The 25533-nt window shown below is 46.6% G+C and overlaps 1 protein-coding gene across 7 annotated transcripts in view; it reads right to left on the bottom strand.

Moving 5' to 3' along the window:
• Nucleotides 1–25514, bottom strand: part of BORCS5 (BLOC-1 related complex subunit 5) — a 78358-nt gene extending 52844 nt beyond the window's left edge. For 4 of the 7 annotated variants that reach the window (XR_014784519.1, XR_014784518.1, XR_014784520.1 and 1 more), the window contains exons 1-3: nt 25347–25514; nt 21488–21631; nt 5240–5397 (exon numbers count right to left, since the gene is read on the bottom strand). Coding sequence is in view for 4 of the 7 variants with exons in the window: in XM_084811370.1 (XP_084667496.1) it covers nt 5240–5397; nt 21488–21631; nt 25347–25404 (360 nt within the window). In the remaining 3 variants the exon portion in view is untranslated. Of the gene's footprint in view, nt 1–5239; nt 5398–21487; nt 21632–22927; nt 23055–23100; nt 23398–23573; nt 24136–24939; nt 25256–25346 lie in introns of those variants that run through there. The other 3 variants (XM_084811373.1, XM_084811372.1, XM_084811374.1) reach the window with 3 other exon arrangements.
• Between the last annotated feature and the right edge of the window lie 19 nt (nt 25515–25533).

Here is a 25533-nt window from a genome sequence, read left to right as displayed (position 1 = left end):
GCACGTGTGCCGGCCTGATTTCCCTAATTACCCTTTCTGGCACAGTTTGCCATGACGCCCAAACCTGGGTGGCATGGCTTGTTTGAAGGGGCAGCGACCCTCAAATAACCCACGGGCTGTTGTTGGGTTGACAGTCGCTGCCCTTCCCCCTGCCTGAACAAGCCACACCGCCCAGGTTCAGACCACACAGCAATTGGGGAAATCCAACTGGCATGCGGGGAAATAAAGCACCATGGCTTATTTCCCTTGCTGTGTTTGTGCAAACCAGCCCAGTGCCACCATCTCTATCTTCTTTCTTTCTTATTTAAAAAAAGCAACAACTCTGAACATCAATATGCTAATTTTGTTGGGGGGTGGCTTAATCTTGTCTCGCTGCCCATACAGAGCAGCCCTGACTCATTGTTAGTGTGACTCAAAACTTACATATGGCTAGCTGAACAGTAAAGATGATTCACTGCATTTCTTGAACAACTGCAGTCATTTCATGGTGTGCTAAATCCCAACTGAGATCAGAGCCATTAAAAAAAACCCACATCTTTTGGGGTCAACAAATGAATTTGAAGCCAGCCAACTACACAAGGTTCAAACGTATCTGCAGATGTTGGTGACTCAAATTACTTATATCCAGCAATTATATCCACTGCATTATAGGAGGTGTCTGTCTATCTTTCCAATGTTGTAATATCAGTCTTTTAGCTGTCAAAACAGCATGGACAATCCATTTACGCTGACCATTCGTCAATTTCCAAAAAGCAGGTAGATAATTTAGAAGGGCATCTACATCTGTGAAGTTTTGAGGCCTACAGAGGCAAGGAAAAGAAAAGGGTCAGGCCTAGATGCCTGGAGTTTGTTGTCGGGAGGGAGTAGCCCTGAGAACAGTAGTTTCATTTCTCTGGTTAAGTTTCATTTTCCTGAGTTAGGGTTCAGTTCTCCAGGTTTGAAACAGTACTTTCGGTTTGGGGGAAGGAGGGGGATAAAAAGAGAGGGAGGAGGACAAGAGAGAGAGGAAGACTAGAGCCTGAAAACAGAGCAGGAAGAAGCAGCCTGGAGCAGTCTAAGTGCAGCTAGGGTAGAGGAACTTGCGTTTTTGCAACTTTTATTTTTTCTTAATGCCTTTTGTATCACTCAGCTCTATTCTGTAAATGCCTTTAGTTGTAACTTGCCTGTTTTGATTTACCAGTAAACTGTTGTGGTTAACACCCAGCTGTCTGAAGTGCCCATCACCCCACGTCTACAGCTTAAACCCCACGTTATTAGGAAGGGGAAGTTTAAAAGAAGGAAGGTGGGGCTCTTAAAGAAGCAAGAGATCCTTAAGCAGTTGCTCAGGTGGTCAGGGTCATAAGGGGAACCCTGACAACATCAGTGAATATTAAAGATTGTTCCAGTACAAAACACATCTGTATAATAATCTCAAAACATATGTTTAAAAGAAGCATTAGCTACATTGCAGAGCAGCAATTAGTTGAATTAGACACACCCTTATTAAAGAGATCTTGTATTGTCCAAGAGACACAAAAGATTTTGCTGAAGACGCAACCTAAGAACCATAGACATGATAGGTATAGATGCCAAAGTGGCGATCCATTGATTAAGCAAAATGGGACAATCCAGTTACCTGTTCCATTCCTGCTTAGAACCCTGTATATCATATTTATTCACCAATAGCAAGCATCTGTAGACATGGATTGTGAGTTTCTTTGCCCAACCAGCCTCAATAAGTGCTTCCAATAACAACGGAGACGCTGATGGTGTAAAGGCAGCAGGTCCAAACCTACATACTAACAAATGCTGCAGTTGCAAGTATTGCCATTCAGACACAGCTGGCAAATCATATTTGGCACGCACAACAGAAAACGACAAGAACTCAGCATCACCGCCCACCAACGGATCCAACAAAAATTGCCTTACCTGTCCATGTCCACCATAAAAATATTTTCTTACCATTTTTTAGATCTGGATTGCCCCATAGTCAATTTAGCATGAGAAAATGGATCAAAGTGTAATTGACGTGACATTATATGCATCCTATCTCTAGCAGTAGAAACTGTGGGAGGGCCCTATCCATTTGTGTATGCCTAAAACCTAATGCCATCCATTTTAAGAGAGGAACCAAACAAGAAGATTCCCAAACTGGCCAAAGGCGAACATCCAATGTAAATGTGAAAGACCAATATTCAGCACAAGGCAACAGACAAGCCCGATGACATAGAGCAAGAGCTGCAAAACCAAATCCACCTTCTGTGATTGGAAGTTGCACCCTTTTCAAAGATCGTCATGGGGAGAGGAACTTGAAGCCAACTGATTACGCACAGTGCAAATCTATCTGCAGATGCTGGTGACTCAGATTATTTATATCCAGCAGCTTCTTTAACTGCCAACTTAATGAAATGATATTAATTTGAATAAAGCCTGGAAACGTTACTGAAATTAAATTATTTTCCCTCTTGCTGTCTGGTGGCAACTGTTCTTGCCTATAGTTGGAGACGGAAAATAACATGGAAAAGCAGCTGCAGCAAGAGGGAAACCAAGCAGGTTGTGCAGCGAGGTCTTTATTCTCTCCAGGAAGGGGAAGCTGAGGCTGCTTCAAGGGCAGATGGTGGGAGAGGCCCTTAAAAGAGCCAGCAGAAAGAAGGGAATAAGAAGGAACAAGCAAAGGCTTGCAATAGAACGTTGCAGGGTGTCCCTAACTCTGAACGGGAGTGTTCAGGGATCCAGCCAGCCTGGTACAGAAACCTAATACTGCAGCTCAGGGCTCTCAAAGCAGGGAGAGAAGGAAGGAAGGCTGGGGGGAATCTCTCTCTGGGGCTGTTCACAAGTCACGCTGGTCCATGATGGGTGACCAGCCATGCAGGGTGGGTTGTTTTGCAAACAGCCCACCTTACATGGTTAGGGCCCCCCACAGACGATCGGGAAAACAAGCCACCGTGTATGGCTTTTTTGCCGCCTCGTCCCCCTCCCTTCTCCACCCAGCACCTAAGGGGACCTTAGAAACCTGTCTTGTCTGCCACCAAGTCCCCCTTCCCACTCCAACCTTTAAAAAAATTTCCCGGTCCCGTTTCTGAGAAAAAATGGGGCCTGGAAAAAGATTTTCGCACCCAGGGAATGTGCAGAATTTTTTTTTTAATCTCCAATTTTCTGCAGATGCACAACAGCTGGAAACGGAAGGATATTGGCTTGCTCCTCCTGCACCCCTCTATGTTGCACTTGGCAAACATAGAGGGGTGCAGGAGGGACAAACCTGTAACAAGACCCCTCTCCCAGGTTGGGGGTCTTTCTTGTGGCTTGACTGTCAAAAGTCAAGCCACGAGAAAGATCTTTCCCTCCACCTGGGGACAAACCTGTTTTTTATGGGAAGGAGGGGGGCCATGTGGGGAAACCCCTGAAGGACCCCCCCATTGAAGCATAAATGGGAAACCTGCAGGTAAGTGGGTAATTTTGACCCTTCTTTCTCCACCCTATGGGGTGGTGGAGAAAAGGTTAAAATCACCCACTCCCCGGCAGGTTTCCTGGTCGTGCCACTCTAGGGGTCCTTTAGGGGCTCCCCCACATGGCCCACAGTCCCACTCAGCCACCCCCTCCTTCCCATAAAAAAACAGCTTCATCCCCAGTTTGGGGAAAAGATATTTCCCCTAAGATGGGGACAAAGCTTTAAATTCCAGTGCATAGGCTTGATTGAGATTTAAAGTGCCCCACCCAGAAAATCGCATGGGGGAGGGGAATCCAACCCCCTGCCATGGCTGCTGTAGCCACAAGTGCTACAACTGGATCCCCACCATCTGACTGTCAGGTAGGGAGCACTTTAAATCCCACTGGAAGACTGTGAAGCTCCATAGACCTTCCATTGGGATTTACAGCTCCCTGTCCCTGAAAATCGGATGGGCGGGGGGTTCGGGAAGGGGCACTATTTGGGTTTTTTCAGGAAGGGGCACTTTTTTTTTATTTTTGCAGCCCTGTTTTTGTGCAAAACGGGGCAGATAATTTTTTTTTTAAGGGCTCTGACCACGATCAAAATCATGATCAGAGCCAGGAAGGGGGGATTGGTGGGGGCAATGCAGGTGACAGCCCCTCCAAGGTGCCATTTGGGCACCACTGGAGGGGCTGTCACTGGCACGGGCAGAGGCTTGGCCATGATCGAGAATGGTGATCACGGCCCCACTTATGCCCTTTAGCCATGATGAGGTGGCACATGACATGCCAACCCATCATGGGTAAAACAACCCCTACTGCAGACCATGGGTTCGAAGGGTGGGTTGTCTGGAAAAACAACCCACTCTGAGAAGAACGGTCCAGGGTTCAGACAACATGCTGACCAACGATGATTTGCTCCAGAAAACACTATCGTTGGTTGGTGTGTCGTGTGCACCAGTCTCTGTCTTTCTCATTCTCCCACCATGCTGAAACTTCTTGCTGTACTAATATATAGCGCTAAATGGACCCAAGTTCAGAGCAAATATGAGCACTTTATTGCTAACCAGCAGGGAAGGGGGGATGTCTCTGCAGAGCAGAAGAGAGGAAAAGGCGTCCTGTTTCCTTTTGTCCATGCTGAAGCCTTCCCAGAATAGCATATAGAGCTGAGCTTCTTTATCCTCATGGTTTACATTCACCCCCAACCCCAATATCGCAAATCCAGGATTTGTGAAGGTCCATCTCCTCCACTCCCACTGATGTTGAATTGTCCTCAACAGTCTGTGGGCCCTGAAAACCACCAAGTGTGGGCCCTTGTTGGGCTGTTTGGGGTTTTCCAACTTTCCTTTGCTTTTAATTTACCAACGAATATGTCTCTGCCTACCTGGGGATTCCCCTTGAGTACACGATTGCTGCTCCCTATTTTTGGGTGGCCCCTTCACAACCAAACTGACAGACACCACATCAGCATGTTTGGTGTTAGAAAGATGATGACAACAGTGTAGAAGAGAGAAACGAGGGTGTTAAGAGGGGGCAAAAGGGCTGAGAGATTTAACGCAGGTTACTGCTGTTGGTGAATACAAGGCAGCAAAGAAAGCCAGAGCGGTCTTCTCAACTGCTTAAACTATGAGAATGAAGATGGGACTTCATGGTTACAAGGAGAACCATTCCGAGAATACATTTTCCTCTAGTCAGGTTAAGAATGAGATGTTACAGGCTGGGAAAGTGAAGCTGCAAGCTGAAGGACATCAATTCCTTCTTGCTTCAAAATGGCAAGAGACGTTAAAGACACTTTTACTGGACTCCCTTTCCTTCTGCCTTTCCTCTTCTGTACCTCTTTGATCCGTTTGACTAAAGCATTCTGGTCAAAGGCAACTGCTTCTGCACACTGGTGAAGGTGGTCTTGGTACCGGAGGCAGAGCTGCAGAACTTGCTGAGAATCCAATTTCTCCAGTTTAACGTTAGTAGGAGATGTCTGCCCGCTGAGAAGACCTAGGAGGAAATCAACAATAGGGGCAATTACTGAAACGCATTGCAGAACTAGCAAAGGGGTGGGCAGGGCCAAAAGCAAACATATTTAATCGTTACCAAGCTTAACATTCCTGACTGCAATCTGTCTATCTGGGGCCATTTAACAGATTCATCTTTTTATTAGGGAATGCTTGAAGTTAAAATCTAAGATATGGGCAGTGAAGCAGCACATAATTTTATAGAGGCAAACCCAAGAGCAGCTCAACGGCCTCCTGACATGTGTACATTGTAGAATATACACATTTGCAATTGTGTTTGTCCCATTTTTGGGGTGTGTGGTGGTAAGAGGACAGTTGAGTGACCTGGCTTCTCCTGCAATGTTGCACATCCTGTCCCTGAACCTTCAACTTTTGCTCATAAGTTAGTTAAAGAGATACAGGGGAGGAAACCACTCACAGGCCATGTTCTAGTCCAATGATCAGGAAGAACCTACTTTCAGTGTACGGCCAAGACTGTAAACAGGTGAAGAGAGCATCCCTGCACATATGCAGAGTGCCTTTCCCTCACTACACAGTAACCATACTCACTTATAGCTACCGGGTATTCAGGGATGAACTTAGAAAGTGTGACTTCCAGGTACAAGAGATCTGACATCTTTCATCTGAATTCTCCAAACACTGGTTTAGCTATTTCCCACTCTCCCCACCCCCACTCCCTCCCAACACAGTTTTGAATCCTATCCTGAATACCACATCAGGCTTGTGCCCTCCAACATTTCTTGAGAAAAGAATAAAGCTACACAAATTAAAACAAAGAGGTCATAGGCAATTCACTTCTCTCTGGATAGGTGAGGCTATTATGTCTTGCTACGGGGTTTGTTTGTTTTTTAAACATATACTAGCTTCACAAAACCAAAAAACATACTTTACATTTTAGGTATCTTAAATTTGTACTATACACTTAAACAAATGCTGACATTTCTTATTTGTATGTTTGAACAGTCCAAGTTCACAATGGCAATCTAGGCTGTGCTTCAGATTTCTAAAAACCTTGCCTAATTAACAGAGATACCGCCTGGACTCACAACTGAGTAATCCTGTATACTCAGGGGAAGCATGGCCACATTATCCTGGCATGGGAGCAACAAAAAGCCCACTGTATATTATGCAGAGACCCACCCACTAGGGCAGAGCCAAAAAGAGAGGTCCAATTCAGAAAAAACATTTGTCAGCATAGAAAGGAACTTCTGATCTTAGAAATTTTTCAGGCGGTGCTATAAAATAGTCTGTTGTTAGAATGATACCCAATTGGTTAAGATTGTCCATGTGTCCAGTACAGAAGTACTACCCTCACACCAAGTGTGTTTTATTTGCTCTTAGTGACATCACCAAATAGGAAGTTCTGACTAGCTATGGAGCATCATGACATCATCATGTCCAGTACAAGATCCCTGATAGGTGGCATCACTCAAGGAAGAACGAAACAGAAAAAATAAGTGACAGTGATGCAGCGGGAGGGAAAACAGTGACTGAACAGTTGTAAAGGGCCAGGAGAAAGCAGGATTAAGGTTTGGGGAGTCTCCCCCGTAATTACTACTCTTGAGATGAAAAGCAAATAGGAGTACATTTATTTATTTATGTATATTTGATTTCTACTCCACCTTTCTACCAAGAAAAATGGCATTCAAAATGGCATTCAAGGCGGCTTACAATCATAAATAAAACTTGATTAAAACAATAAAACAAAATGCACTAAAACACAATTAAAAACACAACAATAATAGAATAAAAATAACATCCAACCCAAAAGACCCGCTTTCATGCCAAAGGCCTGCTTGAATAAAAACGTCTTTGCCTGAACTGATGCTGCCCAGCCCAGCCTGCATTCAAGGCTGGACTCTCACTACTTAAAATTATGGAGGATTTGACAGTTACATGTTTTGGTTGTAGTGTCAGTTTCTTAATATGTTATCAGCATCATGTTTATTCCATTTTATCAGACTGAATGTTACTGTATATTACCTTGGTCAGAGATCTCCGGACAATGACGGATAATTTTTAAAAATAAAATTACAAATTTGCCACTCAGCTAGTAGCTACTTATTATCCATGCAAAAAACTATTTCAGTTATGGACACCCTTGCTTCTAGAAAGATTTGATTAAATGCTTAAAGATGCATTCCTATGGGTTGCGCCCTCAATTACTTTAAGCCCCTGAACTCGGGGCTTGTGATCATACTGTGTAGGACGGAAGGAGCAGCAGAGGCGATCTTCACCTCCCCGTCCTCTTGCCCTGCGTTTGTCGCTAGATGGGCTTTTTTGCCTGTCTGGCTGGGGCGCTTCAGAGGTGGAGGGAAGGAGGCTGCAGGAGGCTCAGGATAACTCATATCATGGCCTCTCCAGTCTCCTCCCCTCCCACCTACCAAAACATCCCCTTTTCTGAGGTCCAGTTCCTGACTTTGGAGAGCCACTGGCACGTTTCTTCCCGCACCAGTTGCGAGGAGGGGCGGCACTCCGATTCCCCCCTCCATGGTTAAAGTGCTGTCTCTGACCTCAGATCAGGGAATCCAAAATATCCTACGGCCCCCCTCAGGGACCGTAGGATTGCTTCCTAAATCTCATACTTAAACGCTTTTACTTAAAAAAAAAATAAAACTACCAGTAATACTATTACTAATAATAATAATAGTACTTAGCTACTGTACTCCTTTTTAAAAAAAGTATTCCCAGGTTTTCCATTCCAATTGCCGTGGTGCTCTGGGAGGTAGAGACGACACGGGTGGCTGAACTATAATAAGGAAAATGCATGAGAGGGATCTGCTAACAATCATATTACAGATCCCTTATATTTCCCTCTCCACTTCTGACACATTCAGCAGTCATAAAGCCGTCTCACCCATGCACAACACCTCTGGTCATTCACAGAATTAACTCGTTTAGACTAGAAAGTCCTAAACGGTGTGCAAAGGCGTAGTAATGGATTACAAGAGAAGTGCTGGCGTGCCACAAGGAAATAATTATGTAATTAAAAGGCTCTTGTGAACCCACCCACAGAAGAGGACACATGCTCCGTCTTTGTCACTGCATGATAGACTGGTCTTCCCTTGTCTGCTTCCAATCAGTCCCTGCTGGAAACCATAATTCTGCCCCATCTCTACATAAGGCATGAAATGCAACATGAACCAGTCTTGGAGGCAGGTACTTGTACCAGCCTCCCAATCAGGAAGCACGCAGAGTGATCACTTACTTAGAAACGCAGGGCAGGCTTTCCTAAGAGCAGTATGTTGCTCTTTACAAAGAAAGAGAGGGGTTAAGGGGCCTTTTGTCTAGGGGCTGGTTTGAATGATTGCTGCAGCCCACCATGGCTTATTTAGGCCATGGTAGGTTGCGGTACATGCTGGCTACCATCTTGAATATTCAACCCCTGGTGGGGGGTTGCCATGGTTTGTTGTGTCATCCGAACCCTGGTGGCCGGCATTGTTTGAGGTTTAAACAAACCTCAAATAACCCATGGTCTGTTGTAGGCAGGGTTGATAAAAACCTATGATTTTTTTAAATTAAAAAAACAGATTTTTTAAAATTTTAATTGGATTTTTAAAATTTAAATCAAATTTTGAAATTTTCTTAAAACAATTAATAAAAAAAAGAGCCTAGGTCAAAGATATCACCATGAATAGTAATTACACAACTTATAATTATATTCTATGAATATGTTAACTGCAGCATATGGAGATGGGAGATAACCTGATCAGTCCCATTCTGCAGTGCACGTGGGGTACAGAAGTGCATGCGACCCCCCCCCCCCAGCCTCGCCTCTCTCTAAGTGCAAAGACAGAGAAGGTCGGTGAACAGAGAATTTGGGGAGGTGGAGTAGATCTGGATGAGGAGGAGGGGTCTGGATATGAATGCAAGGGGTAGGGTAGGGGAATAGAAAGTGAAACCAGATGGGTGGAGCAATATCCAGAATGATCTTGAGTTAACCGTACCACCCAATATTTTAGGTTTGTCATGTTGAAACTGCCTAAATTTTACTTTTTAAAGAACTTTACATTTATCTAAAAACTGAAAGAGTTAACCATTCAAAAATCCATGTGCCTGTCTTGTTAATGTTGTTGTATGTCAAAGAGGAAAACCAACAAGAAGAATAAACAATCTTATTAGTACAATTTAGAAGCCTGTTTGGTGGTAGTGGTGGTTCTGGCACATCAGGACAAAAATATCATGCTTAATTGAACAGTTGGAGCTGGTTCATTTCCTGAATGACCTCACAAGTTCATTCTGCTTCAGTACCAAAATGGCCAAATTATCATCCCATTTTTAAACAAACATTAATCTGAAAACAATTCAGAATAATTGCTTAGTGAGTACGTACCGTCTAATGAAACCTACATCTCTGAATATGTATTAAGGTTATATTAAACAATAATGTACTTCTACTAAAAATGGTGATTAAATAGAATCTTCCTCACTAGTGATTAAACTGTGATTTAAATCTTTAAAATTGAGTCCTTCAGAGAAGCGATTTAAATCATGATTTAAATCAATTTGATTTAAATCAAACCAACCCTGGTTGTAAGGTTATTAAAGTGGCGTCCCTCTAGAAGTCAGCAATGACTCGGTGCTTGCACAGGAGGAACCTTTCCTAACCCTCAAACCACCCCTGCTGCCCGGGTTTGAATGACACGGCAAATCACAGCAACCCCCCACTGGGGGTTAATATTCAAAACGGCCACCAGCATGCGCCACAACCCAACGTAGCTTAAATAAGCCATGGTGGGCTGTGGTGATCATGTGAATCCAGTCCTTGTTTTCCCTCACACAAAAGAAAGTGGCCAAGGTGCACAATAGGGGAAAGACCTTTGGCAGTGGGGGGCTACACTCAGGGCGAGATGGGAAGCTGCTGGGGCCTAAATTGAGCTATCAGTCTGCCAGTGGCCTATCCTTGAAATTGAAGTGCCATGAACTGCAAGGCAGAATCTGCTGGAATCTGGCAATTTTGCTGGAATACTGACTTAAACCAGGCTTGTCCCAAGATATACACTGTCTCGCTGGACTCGATCCAAAAAGAATTATGCAACTTTAAGGAGGGAACTCTTTGGAACAGTTATGCTGCTGTGTAGAAGGATAACCAAAAGCATCTGCAATCTTTGTCTATTTATGTTCGCAAAGTTTGCAGACAAGAAAACTTTTTTATATATACATGTACAAAAATACGTATTAGGTTTACATCAAACCGTTCTCCACTTCTCCCAGATTCCTCCCCGCCCCCACCCGCCCCCACCTTCTCATGTTGTGCTGTTTGTATGGAAAAAAACAGAAGCCCTGCTCTTGCCAAGGGTGACCTCAGCTCATTCTTATTTGGTGACATGCAGGAGAATTTCACTCTAACAAACATTTGCAGAGTTTCAAAGCCCCAAGGTTATTAGCGGCCTTTTGCTGTCTGCATTTGCTGCTTGCTTTCCAGTATTTTTGGTTTGTTTGTTTATTGTTGCACTCATGCAACGAGTCATTAAAAGGGAACATTAAAAAAAGATATGATACCTTTTGGACAACTGCACAAACCTCAGGAGACTGAGGTCTTACCTCCCTCTCCGACAATATTTTTCATAAAAGATAGTAAACCAAAGTCATTTACGTAAATACTAAACAGAGCTACCATGTCCCTAAAAGAAGAAAGGGCAAAGAAAATGGCCACTCTTTATTTGCACATTTAAATGACTACAAACATTTAAAATTTTGACCAGAAGCATAATGGCAACTGAGGCAGAATGGCAAGCAAGCCACATAATGCTTGTCATAGCTATGACAACATCTCCAGTACATTCGTCATAGCTAACACAGGTTAGCTTCTCCCCAAGGTAGTAAACCTGTGTCTGAGCTGTACCACTTCCAATGCTCACATGAGTAAATGCTCCGTCATACAAAAAAATTATTCCACATTGAAATCTAGATGCAAGGCATAAGAAATTGACCTAGTTTTTTATGTGCAGGGATGTATATTTACAGGGAGTAATATTCAGTTGTGAAAGACCTCAGCTGCAATCTGAAGTGGTGGAGCTCAAGTGCAGGTTTACTATCTCAGCAAGAACTACAGTACATGAACACCCCAATACAGCAAGGATTTGTGCATCTTTGTCTTCCATAGTTAACAATGGCACCCACATACTGCATGCTCGATGACAGTGGTGGACTTGCACGAGTTCTCTGTGTATGTAGATTTTAACCAAATATATTTTTGTTTGATTCAGAATTTGAAAGTTCTGAATTTGAAAGAGGGGAAAACTGAACAGCATCGTATGGTCAAAGTCACACCTGCGGTGTCCAACTTTGCTGGCTTTAAAAGGGGCCAGACAAATTCATGCGAGATAATGCTATCAATGGCTACGAGTCATGCTGGCTAAATACAACCCAGGCAATTGGGTAATTAGGGTAATCCCAGTCGAGTGCCCAGCAGGCACTGGGGCGGGGGAAACAACTGGCACTGCGTTGTTTCCCCCACTGACGGTCTGAACAACCACAGGGTCTCTCTGAATACGAGCTGCTAGGGAATGTGAGTGGGAGGGCACTGCTGCCCACGTGTCCTGCTTGCGGGCTTCTCACAGGCATCTGATCAGCCAGTGTCAGGCTGCTGGACTAGACAGGCCCTTGGTCAGATCCAGCAGGGCACTTCTTATGTTCTTAAATACTAACAGGCCTTGCTTGTAAATCAAAAAGTCACTTGGCAGGTTTTTGCAGGACATTCCATTTTTATTGTAAAGGCAGCAAAGTATTCCAAAGATGCTTCACCTAATCAGTAAATTTAAATTCTGGTGGAATGGAATGAAAGGCGGCGTTACATATAGCAGAGTAATTCATACCGTTCACTGTAGGCTGACTGTCAAAATGAATGCCTATTCAGGGCACAGAGATAGGCACAAGGGGGGCAGATTGCCCACAATCTCAAAGGTTTAATTAGCAGCACAGAAATGCTGTAAAAGACTGTGCCATCAGCCTGTTTTCCCAGCTCGTCTCTCTTCCTTCCTTTCTCTTTTTTTTCCTTTTTGCCTTCCACAAAGTGAGGAATGTTATTGGTATTTAGACAGAATGAGCAAAGATAAACATGTAACACGCATAACTTTCAGAGGACAAAGAGTGACGTTTCTTCAGTATGAGGCTGGCTTCAGCCCTCCAAAGTCTGGTCAGAGTCAGATCTATACATTGCCTTCAATGACACAGGGGGAAAAGCAGCATTTTTCTCACATCTTGTACACAGAAGCTGCACTCTCATGTCAGCAGCTGGCATCAGTTTGAAACACAATATTTATTCCCCTGCCATAATAATGCTTGCCCTAGGCAGGTTGAAACAAATCTGGTTGATACTATACACAATTACCTGAGAATAAGTACCATTTAAATCAATAGGGTTTACTTCTGAGTAGACATGCAATGAACTGCACTGTAAGCTATAAATCAGAAAATCTCCAGTTTGCATCTCATCTCTGCCATGAACTCATTAGGTGACCTTAGGCAAGTCACTCTCTCTTAGCCCCATTGCAATGTTGTGGATTATAATACGGATTTACCTTACAGGGTTGTTGTAAGGGTTACAACCAGATAAGTGCTTTGAACGCTTGAGAAAGCACTATACAAATATTAAGTGATGATGACGACAACTTATCTCCATACTGGGCTAGATGGGTCAATGGTCTAAATCCGTGTAAAGGCGCTTCAGATGTTCAAAGGGGACAAATTCATGCAACATCCAAGAGAAGAGAAGAAACATTATAGCTGAAATGGGCCACAGAAGAAGACTGGTGTGCATAACATACTATTAGTACACAGCCCACAATCCAAGCTTGCTGCTGCTTATGAGGGCTGCTACAACAGATTGGTCAAACCCCGTTTCTCACCCTAGAACAAGAGAGGGGCAAATCACGGTACTGGAGTGTCCCTGAATCTGGGGATGAACAGCATAATGAGAATCTGCAACCCTGGGCCTCATCCCCCCGCTATCATACCAGCCTAGGAAACACCTTAACAGGGCAAATAAATATATAATTTGGGACACGCTAACTAAATTTGCACCCTTGCTGTAGACCAGACAAAATTATAATCCACAGATTCAGTGGATCCATTGGTATAAGAGCACATGTCCCTTTCCCCAAGACTTTGGCTTGAAGCTGGGCATTAGCTATTGCCAAATGACAGGCTTGCACTATTAGCCATCAGGAATGTCATGAGCGATGAAGCCCTGAAGAATGACGGCGATGCAACATTCACCCCAACTGGCTGGACATTCCAACATCTCTCAAAAAGATGTCAGCTGGTGCTGCAGAAAACTTTGCAGCACCAGAAAACTTTGCAAGCAACCCACAAGGTCAAAAGCTGTGCCTTTAAATGAAAACACAATTCAGAAGAGACAGATTTTTTTAAAAAGAAGCAGCAGTAGTAGTAGTGGAAGAACAACACAGATTTTGCATATTTAACAAGGGCACAACGTACAATATGAATATGGGTTAAAGACTTAGGTTGTGACCCTGCAAGGCTAAATGTGGGAAACAATTGCTTCTGCAGCTGGAGGCATCTGATGTTTCTACTGCAGCCACCTGCACAGCTGAACACTCAAGTTACTTCCAAGTTTAGAGTCAGCTTGCCTGCTCAGCCATGCAGGCAGATACAGTCAAAGACAGCTCCAGCTGTGTGCAAGATCCTGCCCCCACTCATGCCCAGAGCCGCACAGAACTTTTAGTGACGAAACATCTGCCATTTGGTTGACTCCATTGAAAGTACATTTGCACATTATCAAAAGTGGATGACTTTTCAGGATACCGAAGGAAGACCAATACTTCCATTAGGACCAACCAAAATGGCACAAAGAAGTGTGCAGGCGTCCACGTTCTTTTCTTGCATTTTGGTTAGCCTTATCCTAATAAAAGGTATTGCCCAACTGTAGATTATAGATTTTTTTTTTCTCATGGATCAGCATGGTTATCTTTGCTTTTTATGAAGGAAAAGCATAATCCCTTTTCAGAGGGGGATATGTACCACTACTGATTGTTTGAGCTCAAGGCCATTTTTAAGGGGAATGTGTGTGGCGGGAGGGGTGTTCCATGCCAGCTGGGCACACGGAGGAGGGAGCCAGTGTGCCCACCCCAGCTGCCTGCCAGCAAGCCCTTCCATTTCAGCCCCATCAGTTAGCTGGAAGTGGACTTTAATCTTTAAGATTCATCTGCCGATTAAAGGCAACAAAAGAAAACTGGAAGCAAATTGGTAGCCATTGCAGCTTGAATTACACAATCAGAACCTCTCATGCTGGATGATAATCTGGCTGCTGCACTGTGAACCAATTTATGCTTTCGAACACTTTGCAAAAGCAGCCCCATGTAGAGCCTGTTTGCAATCAGGTGGTAACCAGGGCATGAATGCCTGTGGCTAGGTCTGACTTCACCAGAAAGGCAAGCTGGCCAAAGCTTTCTAGACATCAGCACCTGGGCATTCAGAAGGAGTCCTAGGGCAGTATCCAGTGGTACTCCTACACAGAGAAGACCCACTGAAGTGAAGGGGCCTAGTTTACATAGGACTACCAATGGATACTGCCCCTGGACCCAGAAGCACTCCCAAGCTGCGTACCCAATTCTTAACAGGGAGCGCAACCTCACCTAAAACAGGCTGAACACTTAAACCCAGATAAACAGAAGAATCCCTTCAATCAACAGTTCCTCTGTCTTGCCTGGATTAAATTTCAGCTGTCATTACCGAAACCTATGTTGCTTCTCCTCACTGACAATGCAGGGCAAGGCACAGTAACCTAATCCCAAAGTCTCTCCTTGTCCTTGCTGACCAAGGGGAGGGGCCTCAGAAGAACCAAATGAAAAATATTTCTCCTTGATAAGCAAGCAAGGAGAGCTGAAGAGGCAAAAATAGCAGATGCATATGAATCAAGGGGAAAGAACCCCTCACAGAGGATTGCTTTTGCTTACTGGAATCTCACATTTGTTTCAAACTCCTTGCCCAGGAGCTGATTATGCGAAGGACATATGAGGGCACTTTATACCCAGTCAAGCCCAGTATTAGCCTGACTGGCAGCCGTTCCCCCAGAGTTTCAGAGGAGGCCTTTCCCAGCCCAGCTCTCCGATATCTCAGCAGAGATCGAATCTGGGGCCTCATGGACGCTACGCATGTGCTCTGCCACTAAGTTACAGCCCAACAGACCACAATGCCTCCCTCACTTCAACTCCCATTTTGAAAAGGAGCATTTCTTCACTAGATCATAACGCTACAGGGATGCTGCTATCCCCCACTGTAGATCTTGCTGCTTGCTGTTCTACTGCCACCCACTTGGACCCTTACCTAGCCTCTTCTATTTATTATTATTTATTTAAAATATTTCTTGGCCACCTTTCAGAGCAGGAGCCCTCCCAAGGCGGCTTACAACAATAAAATACATAAAACAATTAAAATATTAAAAGTGATAAAGATGTAAAAACAATAAAAGCCAACAATAAACAATTAAAACCAACAATAAAGCCAACAGTGATGTTAACAGCAGCAACAGTAGCAGTCCTACCAGTAGAAGGCCAAGGTAAAATAATATGTTTTCAAGGCCTTCTTAAAAGACTGCAATGAGGGAGCATGGTGAACCTCCGATGGCAGCTTATTCCAAAGATGTGGGGCCACTGCAGAGAAGGCCCTCTCACGTGTGTTCACCCATCTGACTGCTCACAGGTGGGCAAATGAGAAGGGCCTCGCTTTCTGATCTTAAAGCGAGGGCAGGCTGATATGGGTGATGGCAGTCCTTCAAGCAACTTGGTCCCAAACTGTTTAAGGCTTTAAAGGTCAAAACCTTTATAGATTCCCTTTATCTGTAGGACTAGTCCAAAAGGGGCATTTTAATACACAGGCTACAGGAATGTAACAGGTGCCCATTAGCTGTTCCTTGGGGCACTTATAATTGTACTGCTGCTGTGTACCACAAAGGCAGTGAATAGCGCCACCTGTTGGAAATAATATTAATCTCCCACACAACATTTTTCGAATGGCTGCACTGGAGAAGGAAAACTAAAGTTAGAATCAGTAGTACCTGAATGGGTGTCAGGATTCCCTTTTGCCCGCTGAGAACTCCAATAGCCAAATCAACACTCAGACCAGAGGCTGCATTTCCAAGGCTTTAATTCCATTTACCCTAATGAGGCATGCAGGTGCAAACTGCTGGAGACTCAGACTACAAAGGAAACAGCCTTCAAGGAGTTCAGAGGGAAACTACGAAAGTTGATCTCCGTTTGGGAAAAAGGCAGCAAACTCTCTTAACTTAAAGGGTGGGAGGGGAAGATCTCCCCCTCTCCCGTGACACCTCTAGGTGCAGCTGTTGATGCCGAGCCAATCAGGCAGAGCGCCGAAACTCAGCCCCTGCGATTTCCCGCTTGTGCCTGCATCTGCGCCTTGCGTCTAAGAGTTCAGGTTGTCTTTCCCTCGCCTCCCCCTGTCCGCTATCACTCACAAGGATGTGTGAAGGGAGGGCCCCTCCGTCCAGCTGTGCCTCTGAAGCCTGGGAAAGTTCCTCCCCACATGTTCCAGCTCTTCCTCAGAATCTGAACTGCTCTGACACTCTATATGCTCAGAGGCAACCCTGACATCGGGTGCCTCAGAATGGCAGTCCTACCTTACGTTACTTGTAAGGTTATGAGGGGTAGTGGTTAACTCTTTGGGGCACTTCATTACATTCCTGTAGCCCATATATTAAAGCGTCACTTTTGGACTAGTCTTGCAGTATGTCAGGGCCAAACTAGGCAGGGCATTGATTTTTTCTGTTGTAAACAGAAGCCGTGGGCAGGGGTGGGAGGGTTAAGGAATACCATTGGGTGGAGAGAATAGCCAGCTCTCTTTCTGGGCCAAGGACCTCTCCAAAACTGCTATTTTCATTCAAGGGAGGCCTCCATTGGCATAAATGGGATCTTCACTTGAAATGCAAATGGCAGCTTTGGAGAGGCGATTTTTGACAGGGAGAGGAAGAGTCAAACTTCCCCTCCAGACCACCCACGATCCAGAGGCTGCTATTTACGTAACGCTAAATTAACGTCACGCCTACTTTGGCCCTTGTTCGGGTGGCTGCCACCTCTTACTTCACACTCTTACTCCGTGTTTGATTAGGAGATCACATGATGTCGCCATGTCCTACCACAACCTCAGCTGTCTTTGAGAGCAATGTGGGAATCAACCATGTCTCTAAAAAGAATACAAGAGACGCCCTCAGACTCACGCTGGGTAACTGCCAATCCAATCCCATGTTTCAGCTCTTCCTTGACCTCAGTCCAGCCAAGGGCCATCAGACAAGTGACATCAGTGAGCCACAGAAATCACCATGGCTTGGTCACTCCAGCTTGATGAGCAAGTCTGCTGACTTTTAGGGAAAGGATTTCCCTTGATTTCTACACCGACATTCTTAAAGGAGATGTCACAGGCCCCTGATACTGGGTACAGGACATTACTTCTGAAATACAGGCCTTCAGCTGAATCTATGACTTGTTATTTCAAGTCAATATACAAGTTTCACCTTTCCTTACTTCTGCCTCCCCTACCTTAGCTTGCCCACCTAACCCAGGAAAACCCTATGCCCAGCCCTCCGCCACCACCACCCTTCCCAGGGTCTGCGGCCTTGTTGGGCCACTATGAGCTTCTTTCCGGGCCCCAAACTGTCCTCTGTAAGATCAAAGCAGTTCAACCAGAGGTCTCTGCCTTTCTTGCTCCTCCATGACCATTGTGCCGCTCGCTCAGTCACTGCCAGAGGCTTCACCCCAAAAGACCCTTACTGCAGTGATTTTCAAGTTTTCTACTACAGGTAATGTTTTCTACATTAATTTGTCTGGCAACTTTTTTATGCAAAGCCATGGCTCAGAGAGTACAAATAGCACAAGACACTGGATTCAAATTGTAGCTACCTTCATTTAGAATAAAGGAAGAGTGGGATATAAAACCAACGGAGAGTTCAGAACAGAGTACATGGGGATTATCCTATCCTAATCTTACAACAACCCTGTGAGAAAGGTCATAGGGTGAGAGACGAGGAAGAGACTTGGCCCAAGGTCACAGAGTGAGTTTCCAGCTTAATAGGATTTAAATAATTTTATTCAGCCAAGGCAACTTACATAAACTATACTAAGAAAGGTTTAAATCTGGTGCCTAAACATCTCCAATGGAAGTACCTCATGGAAGTGTCTGGGAAGGTTGTTTTATGTAACCTCTCTTAGGGAGAGGCGCCACTACCAAGGAGGCCTCTCTTTGATAGCCACCTGCCTCACACTGCCAAGCAGGTGAACCCCTAAGAAGATCTTAATGGAAGGGCAGCCCTTCCTGGGGCAAGTCTGATTCTCTATCCCAGGGGTTCACAACCTTTTCAGCCCCAAAGCCTGCACATGATGGTGGCTTAGGGGCCAGGCGTGCACAACTACACACCAGCGATCCTGACACAGATCGCTCTTTCCTCACTGCTAGCAAGAGAGCAATGTGTATGAGGATCTCTCGGGAGAGGACAAAGAGCCCTCACTGATCCCGATACAGATAACTCCTTCCCCAAAGATCCTCCTGCAGACTGCTCTTCCCTCGCAGGAAAGAGTGATCTGTATTGCTGGTAGCAATGGTACAATCAGCTGGGGAGGTCAGGACACCTGGGGGGCTGCAGTTAAGGCTTTGGAGGGCTGCAGATTGTGCTCTATCCACTACTATAAAAGGAATCCACAAATATGGCTGCTAAGTTGCTAGGGGCAGCCTCGCAATGTGCTGAAAGCCTCTAGTATACTCTGCCAGAGGAGTAACGTTTTTTCTTAAAGCCATCATCAGCACTAGGAAGGAGAGTGCATCTCTTTCAAAACGGCACTAGGCTGCAGCTTACGCTGAGCCACAGCATCAGTGTCACGCAAGAGGGAAGGGCGGCACAGGTGCGCAAATTGTCTGTCAAGCCTCCCTGCTGAAACCCTCTATCTGGTATCATAAGGAATGCCTCTGGAGGAAGCTGCAAGAAAGCCAAGGCTTCCTGGCTACTAGAAACAATGGTTGGTTGCCACGATCAGCCAAAATCTGTGGACTCCCACATAGTTCCAAGAGAAAACATCTCTGCACTGGCACGGCCTCATCTTTTTCCTGGAGCACTACCTTTTGTTAAGATTTAACATTTCACAGAATCATAGAATAGTGGGGTTGGAAGGGGCCTACAAGACCATCGAGTCCAACCCCCTGCTCAGTGCAGCAGTCCAAGTCAGCGCATCCCTGACAGATGGCTATCCAGCCTCGTCTTGGATGCCTCCAGTGTGGGAGAGCCCACCACCTCCCAAGGGAATTGGTTCCATTGTCGTATTGCTCTAACAGTCAGGACGTTTTTCCTGAAGTTCAGCCGGAATCTGGCTTCCTGCCACTTGAGCCCATGATTCCATGTCCTGCATTCTGGGATGGTCAAGAAGGGATCCTGGCCTTCCTCTCTGTGACAACCTTTCAAGTCCTTGAAGAGCGCTATCATATCTCCCCTCAGTCTTCTCTTCTCAAGGCTAAACATGCCCAGTTCTTTCAGTCTCTCTTCATAGGACTTTTTTTCCAGTCCCCTGATCATCTTTGTTGCCCTCCTCTGCAGCTTGTCTGCATCCTTCTTAAAGTGCAGTGTCCAGAACTGGACACAATACTCAAGATGAGGCCTAACCAGTGCTGAGTAGAGGGGAACTAGTACTTCCTCGGATTTAGAAGCTATGCTTCTATTAATGCAGCCCAAAATAGCATTTGCCTTTTTGCAGCCACATCACATGTTTGGCTCATATTCAGCTTGTGATCGACAACAATTCCAAGATCCTTCTTGCTTGTAGTATTGTTGAGCTAAGTATCCCCCATCTTGTAACTGTGCATTTGGTTTCTTTTATCTAGGTGCAGAACTTGGCATTTATCCATATGAAATTTCATTCTGTTGTTTTCTGCCCATACATACTTTCTCGCTTAAACTTTTGTTATTTTTCCAGTCACACTCCAACTATGACACTCCATACACTCAACTGAATCTCCCACCTATATTATATATTTTAAGTTGTTCCAACCATTAGCGATGTAATGCAAAACATACAAAAAAATCACTCAAGCAGCTTATGGTGCTTCCAGAAGAGAAAATGCCCTTCTTCATTCATGGAATTTTACAGAGGGTTCAGATGCTGCCATCTTCAATTTGTAATCCTTCCATGTTTTCCCACTGCTTCTTCCATCTTTTTTCTTACCAGAAAAAAATCTGTTAAGCAAACGGCAGAATAGCTGCTGCACGATGTCTTTTGATAGGTGATGCTAGGAGCCCTCTGTTTGGAAGCACTCTGAGGCTGCAATCCTTTGCCCATTTACAGAGAGCAAGCCCCACTGAACTCAATGGGACTTATTTCTGAGTAGACATGTATAGGATTGACCTGTTAGTATTTCAAAAAAACCAACACAAAAAACAGACTCTCTAACAATAAAGATCTGGCTACAGTATTTCATAACAGCCACCAGATGTCAGTATATACCGACAGTCTCACTGATACCTTCGGATCACCTATGAAAGTGGTTTTCACCCTCTGTTCTGGGGAACCTCTGGGTTTCCTTGGACACTTGTCGGGCAGTCCTCAAGGAGAAGATAAATAATGGCAGGCAAACTTCCCTAAAGGATAGGTTGCCTACTGCTTCCACTCTTTCTGGAGCGCATGACATCTGTTCTCAGTCACATATGCTATAAAGCCGGACAACACGTGAGTTCGTCCCCGGGGGGAATAAGGACATGCAGCCACACACTCTTGTTTCCCAGGAGGTTTTAAGTCATCCCTAAGCCTACTGGAAGCACCATCACTTTGCAGAACAAAACAACTCAACATCATTAGTGCTGTGGTAAATGTAACTACCAAATTCTGTCCTCTGAACAAACTTCAAGTCACCTCTTAACACAACAAGCAATCAAATTACCTTTTTTACCCAGTTCTCTCTACTATTTTCCATAAGTATGACAACTCAGCAGTGCACCACAAAACAGATCAGAGAAGATGAAAATGAGATAATGAAAAACAAAGAAACCGGCAGCCGGGGTGGGGGGAACAGTCCTAGCAACCTGTTTTTCCTCATGTGAACTTTGAGGAATATCTTACCTTTCAGAAGGGGCTGGAAAGTTGGGATTTCCTGCAACTTGATGACATCTGGGTCACTGCTGACATTCCGTGATGACTGGGTCCCTTGTGCCACCACAACAATATCATCCATTTTAGCTCGTTGTTTGGCAGGGGATGGGGATGCTGGAACAGACAAACGAAGTAAGGAAGCAATATAAATCCACTCCTACAATTATGATCCCCTCTCAGCTGGCATCACTAATAAAAAGTGACTTCGAGAGCAATCCTATGGCTGCTAGACAGCAGCTAGACAGCCATAAGATATGCCGTTTTCCAGGAACCGACCTCAGCGCCCACACTCCCGAGGCTGGTTCCTGGAAAACTGAGCTTCCCCCACTTCCGAGGCAGCGTAGAATAGCTCCGTCCTCCACACTGGCAAGATGAGTGCGGAGAGGTCAAAAAGGGGCGTGGCTGGGAGCGTTCTGGGGCAGGGAGGGCGTAGCTGCGCGTACGACACATCCAAGGTGTCGTACAGCAGCTCCTTCCCTGCTCCCCGCTCCCATGGCTAGAAAGCCGCAATCAGCTGTCTAGCCAAAAAAGCAGGGCAGGAGAAGCATGGAGGGAACGATCCCCTCCGTGCTTCTCCTGCCCTGCTTAGGTTAGGCAATTGCCTCCAAGTTTGGAGGCGGCCGCCTATCTTGATAGGATTGTGCCCTTAACTGACTTTTTTTTAAAAAAAAACCCACTTACTTATCACAATAGAAGGGTTCACTGAGAGAATGATGCATTTCTCATATAATATCCATATAATTAATTCCCTATCAGTACATTTTCTGTTCTTGTTTCTCCCTGTTCTAAAATGTTCTTCCCTCAGTGTCCAAGGCACAATTCACACGCGCATGTCCATCACTTGACAAAAGTCATCGCTAGAGTGACTTGCAGCTGGATGTGTGACCTGCCTCCATTAAGAAAAGTATTGCATCTGAAGTGGAACCAAAATAGGATTGTGCTGTTGGTAGTTTGTTTGTTTACATCTCTCTCTGTGCTGCCCCCCCCCCATCTGTGAGCACAGGTTGTGGGGAGACAGCAACTCAGCTACAGTGGGGAGAATGGACAACTGCAAGACCATGAGTAGGTTCCTGAGGCCATCTTTATCACTTGAGGCACTGGTGACCTCTGTGGCGTGGAGTCCCTTCTACCAACCTTGGTTGGAGGCCCAGCTCCATCCCTATTTAGACAGGGATAACTGGGCTTCAGTATGATCTGCTCTACTAACCTTGAGTATCTGCTCTACTAACCCCTCTACTAAGGGGCCGCGGTGGCTTAGTGGTTAAGACGCTGAACTGCAGACCGGAAGGTCGGCAGGTCAGCAGTTCGAGACCCTGGTGCTGCGTGACGGAGTGAGCTCCCGTCTTCAGTCCCAGCTCCTGCCAACCTAGCAGTTCGAAAGCAAGAAATTGCAAGTAGATAAATAGGTACCGCCTTGGCGGGAAAGGTAACAGCGTTCCGTGCACCTCGGTGTTCAGTCATGCCGGCCACATGACCACGGAAGCGTCTTCGGACAGCGCTGGCTCTTCGGCTTAGAAACGGGGATGAGCACCGCACCCTAGAGTCGGACATGACTGGCTGGGGCACCTTTACCTTTTACTAACCTTGAATCTGCTCTACTTGGGGCTGCCTTTGAAGAAGGTTCGTTCAGAAGTTGCAGCTTGTGCGAAATGCAGCGGTCAGATTGATTGCAGGGACAAAAAGGTCTGAACATAAAATACCGATTCTGGCTTGTTTGCACTGGCTACCTGAACACTTCCGAGCCCAATTCAAGATGCTGGTTTTGACCTATAAAGCCTTACACCAGCGGTCCCCAACCTTTTTGGCACCAGGGACCGGTCTCGTGGAAGACAATTTTTCCACGTACTGGGGGGGTGGGGTTTTGCTGGCGGACTTCCAGCCTCTGGGATGCAAATGGCATCCGCAGAGCGGATGCCATTTGCATCCCTATTCTTTGCAGTAATCGGCTAGGTAAAGATTTACGTAGCCTATTACTTGAAGAACAGGGACATAAATGGCGTCCGCTACATTTGCGTCCCAGAGGCCGGAAGTCCGCCAGCGGTCGGAGCCAGCCAGCAGCTCTGTGGACTCACCGCGGAGCGGAGCCGGACAGGGCCGGCAAGGATTCCAGGGGGGAAGGGACGGATTGCCTCCCCACCTCCTGCGGACCCCAGGTGAGGGGGTTTCACACACCCCTGCGGCCTGGTTGCTAACAGGCCACGGACCGGGACTGGTCCATGGACCGGGGGTTGGGGACCCCTGCCTTACACAACTCAGGACCACACTACCTGATGGACTGCCTCTCCAGGTACGAACCTGCCCGTAGGTTATGAGAGTCATCTGAGGCCCTCCTCCAGGTACCCCTTCTGAGGGAGGCCTGGAGGCAGCAACAAGGAAGTGGGCCTCCTCAGTGGTGCCTTCCCCCACTCCCCATTATGGAACGCCTTCCCCAGTGAGGCCTGCCTGGCATCACACCCACATCTTTTCTGCACCAAGTTAAGACTTTCCTCTACTCCCAGGCATCTGACAGCATGTGATAAGGATTTTAACGGGTCCTGGGGATTTATTGTTTATTGCTGCTCTTGTCGATTATTTAAAAGGTTTTATTTTTGTACAGAACTAGTTTTATATTATGTTACTAAATTGTATTCTAGGTTTTTAATCTTTATAAACCACTCAGCAAGCTGTGGCTATTGGGCAGTATAGAAATTAAATGAATGAAGGCATGTATGCAAAAGGAGGACGTTACCTAGGGAGGCGGTGGGCTCTCCCACACTGGAGGCCTTCAAGACGAGGCTGGACAGCCATCTGTCAGGGATGGCCTGACTGGGATTCCTGCACTGAGCAGGGGGTTGGACTCAGTGGCCTTGTAGGCCCCTTCCAGCCCTACTATTCTATGATCCATGGGATCTCTTGATTTGAATCTCCTGCTGCAGCCCCATCCAGCTGCTTTAAAGACTGGAAACAAAGTCCTATGAGGAGAGACTGAAAGAACTGGGCATGTTTAGCCTTGAGAAGAGAAGACTGAGGGGAGATACGATAGCGCTCTTCAAGTTCTTGAAAGGTTGTCCCAGTGAGGAAGGCCAGGATCTCTTCTCAATCATCCCAGAGTGCAGGACACGGAAGAATGGGCTCAAGTGACAGCAAGCCAGACTCCAGCAGAGGATCAGGAAAAACTTCCTGACTGTTAGCGCAATGCGACAATGGAAGCCATTCCAGAGGGAGGCGGTGGGCTCTCCCGCGCTGGAGGCCTTCAAGACTCTGTCGGGGATGCTCTGACTGGGATTCCTGCACTGAGCAGGGGCCTGGACCCGATGGTCCTGTGGGCCCCTTCCGACCCCACTATTCTGTGATTCTGAAGGCACAGAATTCTAAAGGATTCTAAAGGTCTAAAGACTCCGCAAGGCTGCCCCTCAGCCACATCAATCAGGCCTCGTCCCCACCTGCGGCAGACAGAGATGGCAGCACTCCGAGGCAGCAGAGTTGTGCCCATTTACTGCTGCGGGCCGGGGGCGGGATTCCTTGCAGCACTTGCGTCAAGCTCCCCACAAGTAAAAAACCTGCGGATCCAGGGGGGTGGCCCCAGCCCAGCCGTCTGCACGCTGCGCTAGCTTTGGCCCGTGCACGGGGGACGCCCCGGAATGCCACGCGCCCGCCCCGCCGCGCGCCGGCTCCTCGGAACCGCCCGCGCGCAACGCGCCAGCCGCTCGGGCTTCTGCCCCCGCAGGGCACGACGCCGGCGCCGCTCCCGGGCGGCCGGCCGCGCTCGCGCCCGCGGCGGCCGCGCGCTTCGCCCCGCGCGCCCCCGCCGCCCCGCCGCGCGGGCAGGGCGCAGGGCGCGGGCACCCACCTGACGCGCGCGGCTCCCGCGGCCGGCCCTCCGCCTCCGCGCTCTGCTCCGCGCCCATGGCGCCGCCGCGGCCCGGGCCGGGCGAGGCGAGGCGAGGCGAGGCGCGGCAGGCCGGCGCGCCGCGATGGCGCCGCCGAGCCGAGCACGCGTCGGGGCCGCGCCCTGCGCGACGCGCGGGTCACGCGCT

Source organism: Heloderma suspectum, chromosome 7, assembly GCF_057233095.1.
Source record: "Heloderma suspectum isolate Gila_16-S chromosome 7, 16-S_ref, whole genome shotgun sequence".
Lineage (NCBI taxonomy): Eukaryota > Metazoa > Chordata > Lepidosauria > Squamata > Helodermatidae > Heloderma > Heloderma suspectum.
This window is presented reverse-complemented; position numbering and strand designations above follow the sequence as displayed.